The sequence below is a fragment of the Hylobates moloch genome, unplaced genomic scaffold (assembly GCF_009828535.3).
Source record: "Hylobates moloch isolate HMO894 unplaced genomic scaffold, HMol_V3 SCAFFOLD_3, whole genome shotgun sequence".
Classification (NCBI taxonomy): Eukaryota; Metazoa; Chordata; class Mammalia; order Primates; family Hylobatidae; genus Hylobates; species Hylobates moloch.
This window is the reverse complement of record NW_026652278.1, coordinates 173,730,462-173,736,461: the sequence shown is the minus strand read 5'-3', so window position 1 is coordinate 173,736,461 and position 6,000 is coordinate 173,730,462. Positions and strand designations below refer to the sequence as shown.

At 36.4% G+C, this 6,000-nt stretch overlaps 2 protein-coding genes across 12 annotated transcripts in view; one reads left to right on the top strand and one right to left on the bottom strand.

The window, feature by feature from the left end:
* The window catches only part of CCDC110 (coiled-coil domain containing 110), a 38,878-nt gene extending 33,672 nt beyond the window's left edge, over nucleotides 1–5,206 (top strand). For all 3 annotated transcript variants that reach the window (XM_058436961.1, XM_058436960.1, XM_058436955.1), the window contains one exon: nucleotides 4,851–5,206. In XM_058436961.1, coding sequence (XP_058292944.1) covers nucleotides 4,851–4,912 — 62 coding nt within the window. In that variant the 3' untranslated portion in view covers nucleotides 4,913–5,206. The remainder of the gene's footprint in view (nucleotides 1–4,850) is intronic.
* Nucleotides 1–6,000, bottom strand: part of CFAP96 (cilia and flagella associated protein 96) — a 27,543-nt gene that overhangs the window by 7,231 nt on the left and 14,312 nt on the right. For 7 of the 9 annotated variants that reach the window (XM_058436978.1, XM_058436979.1, XM_058436975.1 and 4 more), the window contains exons 7-8: nucleotides 5,266–5,432; nucleotides 3,928–4,502 (exon numbers count right to left, since the gene is read on the bottom strand). In XM_058436978.1, coding sequence (XP_058292961.1) covers nucleotides 4,367–4,502; nucleotides 5,266–5,432 — 303 coding nt within the window. In that variant the 3' untranslated portion in view covers nucleotides 3,928–4,366. Of the gene's footprint in view, nucleotides 1–3,927; nucleotides 4,503–5,265; nucleotides 5,433–6,000 lie in introns of those variants that run through there. The other 2 variants (XM_032149041.2, XM_032149040.2) reach the window with 1 other exon arrangement.

The following is a 6,000-nucleotide window of genomic DNA, read 5'->3' as shown; positions in this document are numbered from 1 at the left end:
GACTATCAATTTTGTTGATCTTTTAAAAAAACCAGCTCTTGGATTCATTAATTTTTTGAAGGGTTTTTTGTCTCTATTTCTTTCAGTTCTGCTCTGATTTTAGTTATTTCTAGCCTTCTGCTAGCTTTTGAATGTGTTTGCTCTTGCTTTTCTAGTTCTTTTAATTGTGATGTTAGGGTGTCAATTTTGGATCTTTCCTGCTTTCTCTTGTGGGCATTTAGTGCTATCAATTTCCCTCTACACACTGCTTTGAATGTGTCCCAGAGATTCTGGTATGTTGTGTCTTTGTTCTCGTTGGTTTCAAAGAACATCTTTATTTCTGCCTTCATTTCATTATGTACCCAATAGTCATTCAGGAGCAGGTTGTTCAGTTTCCATGTAGTTGAGCAGTTTTGAGTGAGTTTCTTAATCCTGAGTTCTAGTTTGATTGCAATTGTAAAGACCATCGAGGCTAGGAAGAAACTGCATCAACTAACGAGCAAAATAACCAACTAACATCATAATGATAGGATCAAATTCACACATAACAATATTAACTTTAAATGTAAATGGGCTAAATGCTCCAATTAAAAGACACAGACTGGCAAACTGGATAAGGAGTCACAACCCATCAGTGTGCTGTATTCAGGAAACCCATCTCACGTGCAGAGACACACACAGACTCAAAATAAAGGGATGGAGGAAGATCTATCAAGCAAATGGAAAACAAAAAAAGGCAGGGGTTGCAATCCTAGTCTCTGATAAAATAGACTTTAAACCAACAAAGATCAAAAGAGACAAAGAAGGCCATTACATAATGGTAAAGGGATCAATTCAACAAGAAGAGCTAACTATCCTAAATATATATGTACCCAATACAGGAGCACCCAGATTCATAAAGCAAGTCCTGAGTGACCTACAAAGGGACTTAAACTCCCACACAATAATAGTGGGAGATTTTAACACCCCACTGTCAACATTAGACAGATCAATGAGACAGAAAGTTAACAAGGATATCCAGGAATTGAACTCAGCTCTGCACAAAGTGGACCTAATAGACATCTACAGAACTCTCCACCCCAAATCAACAGAATATACATTTTTTTCAGCACCACACCACACCTATTCCAAAATTGACCACATAGTTGGAAGTAAAGCTCTCTTTTTTTTTTTTTTAAGACAGGGTCTCACTCTGTCGCCCAGGCTGGAGTGCGGTGGTGCAATCACAGTTCACTGCAACCTCAACCTCCTAGGCTTTTAAGCAATCTGCCTGCCTCAGCCGCCCAAGTAGCTGAAACTACAGGCATGTGCCATCATGCCTGGCTAATTTTTATATTTTTTGTAGAGACAGAGTTTTGCCATGTTGCCCAGGATGGTCTTAAAATCCTGGGCTCAAGCGATCTGCCTGCCTTGGCCTTCCAAAGTGCTGAGATTACACACATGAGCCACCATGCCCAGCCTATCTGTACATTCTTATAAAAACTTTTTTCATTAAAAAATTTAAAACAAATATACTTTGTAACATATTAACAATCCAAAATCAAAATTTTCTCATCAACTTAAAACACTTCATTTTATTAAAGCCATATATACTTAGAAGATACAATTTAAGAAGGAAAACAATTACGGAATCAATTTTAAATTCTACTGTCCAAAAGTTTACTGGTTTTAAAATTAGGGTAAAAGAAGCTAGAACTTGATTCAGGATAATGTTTTGATAATGTATTATAAAAAGAAAGGGATTTCAATAAATTCAAAATTACTAAATGGAAGATAAAATTCAGATTTTTCAAAAGAACAATCACTTATTCTTCTCTTTCTCCTTGCTCCAAACATATATGCTACAGCATCATAGAACTTTCTCAGGTTTATTCTCTGGATAGAAAAGAACGCACAGAAAACCTGAAATAGTGGCCCCCTTCCCACACACAAAGTTCCATCTATCAGAGGGTGCGTGTGGTGAGGAAAATTCTAATTTTACCGTCTGTTTATTAGATGAAGTTGGGCAGAGTAGTGATAAGTGGCTTGCCAGAGGTTAAAGATTAAAAGGATAGAAAAAAGGTCCGTATCTTCCTGTTTCTAAGTCCAGTACTTTACCAACTAGCCCACAGAGAATAGTATTCCTGTAGACAACAGTTTAAATTACATACATTTACCCTAATATCTGGGGGAATCGTGGTTCAGTGACACAGATAAGTTTTTGTTAATTCAGAAAATGTGAATTTTGCTAAGTCAAAATCAATTTTCCTTACTTATTCCACAAAATTGTCACCAAAGTGCTACAAAGAGTAGATAAAATATGCAAAAATCGGTCATCATCGTCATCTGTATTAGCTTATTATAATAAAACCCATATGGCTTAAGCTACCATTCAAAATGTATTTCCCGCCGGGCGCAGTGGCTCACGCCTGTAATCCCAGCACATTAATAATCCCAGCACTTTGGGAGGCTGAGGCGGGCAGATCACCTGAGGTCAGGAGTTCGAGACCAGCCTGACCAACATGGCAAAACCCCGTCTCTACTAAAAATACAAAAATTAGCTGGGCATGGTGGTGGGCACCTGTAATACCAGCTACTTGGGAGGCTGAGACAGGAGAGTTGCTTGAACCTGGGAGGCGGAGGTTGCAGTGAGCCGAGATCATGCCATTCCACTCCAGCCTGGGTGACAAGAGTGAAACTCCGTCTCAGAAAAGGAAAAAAAGACAACATGTATTTCCAAAACCTGTTCCTTCAAACCCGTATATAGTATCAGCAAGACATGGTAGGCTTGAAAAGCTTGAATTGGCTAATTATTGCAGCTAAGAAGGACTATTCATTTCACCTACATTACCTCACTTATAATGGCATCTCATACATTAGTGATTTTGTATTAATTGCATAGTTTAACTTCTATTTGATGGTATCATTAACAATTTAGAGCTCTTGTCAAAGTAGTATTGGAGTTTGGGGGGGTGATTATTTTATTTTACATAAAATGTGAATGTACTATGCTTCCAGTTAATTGCAGTGATACTATATTACTGAAATTGAACTCACAGGAAAAACACTGGTTCTAGTATTCCTAATGAGATGCATACATGGCTTAATACAGATGTCACAGTATTGGAGGCCACTGAAATACACACAGCATTCTGTAGTTAATGCTAGTGACACATACAAGTGCTCAAGAAAAAACTTCACTTGACAAATGCTTTATTTGGGAAATATTGAGATAAATGTTTTGAAAAAATATAAAATCACACATAGCTATATGTAACAAAATAACTATCATACAAGGTATAACATATATGGAATGACTATAACACATAAAAGACAGGTTTGAGATAGAAGTTCAGTAGAAGCTCCATCTGAGGATATTAGCAGACTTCAGAGAAGAGATGATAGAAGATAGAAGGCAGAATGAACAACCTTACCGGCAATGTAGTAGAGTAGGTTAAAAAAAGGTACATGTATTTCATGAGGCTCAAGGAAAAGATACATGAAAATAACAAAGACAACAGGAAAGCAGGTTATAGCCACCTTACAAGGGGCTTCAGTTTTTTAAGCAAATGTTTGAAACTAGATGGCATCTCAAGCTAATTAGTCCCCATGAAACCAGAAGATAACCTCAATATTTTTTTTTTAGAGAAAACACATCTTAAAGTACACAAAATACAGTAAAATTATGTACATCACAAAAAATGTCGTGGGCTGTGGATACTATGTCTGAAGTAACAAACTATATACCATTTAAAATTTTCCTTATGTAAAATCATTTTTTTCTAATCTTGCAAACTCTCAACATAAAATGTAGTGCTAGGTAGTCCCTGAATGATATAAAGCTTAAGATGCCCAGAAATTTTTTTTCAACTTAAGCAACTGACTAGATTAAAATAATTCAGTCAGAAAATTGGATGCATATTGAAGCTCTAAATGGATGTCGAGTGAGAGAATAAAGTGAAAAAAGGCCATTGTTAGGTATCCAGGGACCACACGATCTTCTCAATAGTCTCATGAGCAAGAAGAGCAGTACAAGTATGAACATCATCTAAGTTAGAGCACCCCAAATTATCAAAGTTTTAAGATAGTATCAACTTACTATGAAGTCTTCTTTCCCAAAAGAATTCATGTATTCAAAATCATATTTCTGATTAGGTAAAAGTTAACACATAGCACTGGTATTTTTAATTTATAAAAATGTTAAGTAATTTGTCTTTAGCTGATTAGTTCTGCTGGTAAATACATTGTTCTAAAGAACTTAACGATTAGTCAATCAGAAATACACCTTTGTGCCAGACGTGGTGGCTCACGCTTGTAATCCCAGCACTTTGGGAGGCTGAGGTGGGCGGATCACCTGAGGTTGGGAGTTCGAGACCAGCCTTACCAACATGGAAAAACCCCGTCTCTACTAAAAATACAAAATTAGCCGGGCATGGTGTCGCATGCCTGTAATCCTGGCTACTCGGGAGGCTGAGGCAGGGGAATCGCTTGAACCCGGGAGGCGGAGGTTATGGTGAGCCGAGATCACGCCATTGCACCCCAGCCTGGGGAATAAGAGCGAAACTCCGTCTCAGAAAAAAAAAGAAAAAAGAAATACACCTTTGTAATAAAGGGCAGTTTTATTTTTGTGAAATAATACTAATGTGAGTATTATAATTGCTGTCCCCAAGTGATAAAGATGTACTACTGTTTTTATAAAAGAATGTAAATTTAGTGTCCTTTAGACACAGAATAACTGATTGTTTTTACTCCAAAGAACTTTTTCAGTTTTGAGAGTATACAAAACCTGGATAAAATTGAAGTTTTAAGATACTTTGATAATATACTTTTTGTCAAAGCATTATAGTTATGTTGGCATTTTTAATTAACCAGAATATTTTCTATTTTCATAGGTTATCTCAAAGTTAAAGAGACAGAACTCTCAAGCATCATTAGGATTTCTTACAATTGCTAAGAAACTCCCTTCGAGAAATAGCCAATGTTAATGTGTACTGCTAACTGAACTATGAATATCTAACTAGTCTCAAATAACTCATAATGAGGCACTATAGATTTGCTTTAAAAATTATGCACAGAATGGTTTGGTGCAGATAACTTAAGCTTTTTCAGCTGGGAATTTCAGAAGATGGGGGAGAACTTCTACAAGGGAGGGCAGGTACCTGTACATGGAAGGTGCTGAGATGTCTAAAGTCACCCACATTTGTCATTAAAAAAAGTATATAGAAATAAAAGATACTATTTTGAAGAAGTATAAAAGTTGGAAACAATTTTTTCTTGGTTTGTAAGCGAAGTGTAAGATATTCCCACCTTCTGACATTCAAAGTCATTATACTTTCAACTGGTCTGCTTTTTGGTCCACTTGGTGGGTGGAAAATCTTATCGTCTTTGCCAGAAATATTTGCCAATTTAGCCACATAAGGGTCAGCAGAATGTGATGGGTAAGGATCAAATGTTCCTGCCTTCATTCCACCAGGCTGCGAAGAAAAATGAGACAATTTAATGTGATTTTGTAAAATGCCTCTACAAAATTAGCTTGTGAAGAAGTTCATACATATTTTTGTAATCTGTGGAGTTGGTTTTAAAGAAAATGATACCATTTAATTCAAATACCACCAAAAGGTCTCCCTACCACCAACTTTATAGGGTCAAAACACCATAATCCAAAAGCTCTCTATAAAAATGACAGTGTTTATAGTCAGGTAACAGTCTAAACTATTGCCAAGCATTAATATTTTAGAGTTTATCAGACCAGGCTATCACTTAGTTAGAAAGTGAGTCTATTAGTAAGGGAAATCCTAGGCCAGATGTATTTTGATAGACAATGGGGAACAAGGAGTGTGGCACAACATGAGTTTACTAAATGCCAGTCAATGAGGATACTTTAAAAAAAGTAATAAGCAATAGCACCTAGAAATGGAAAGTGCGAGGAAAATGTGATCTACTTTACTTGTCTTGTAGTCTATTAAGAGAAGTCAATCAAAATATTTTTCAACCTGTACACAGGACAGAAATATTTGTTTTGACTTCTTAAACTGATTTGAC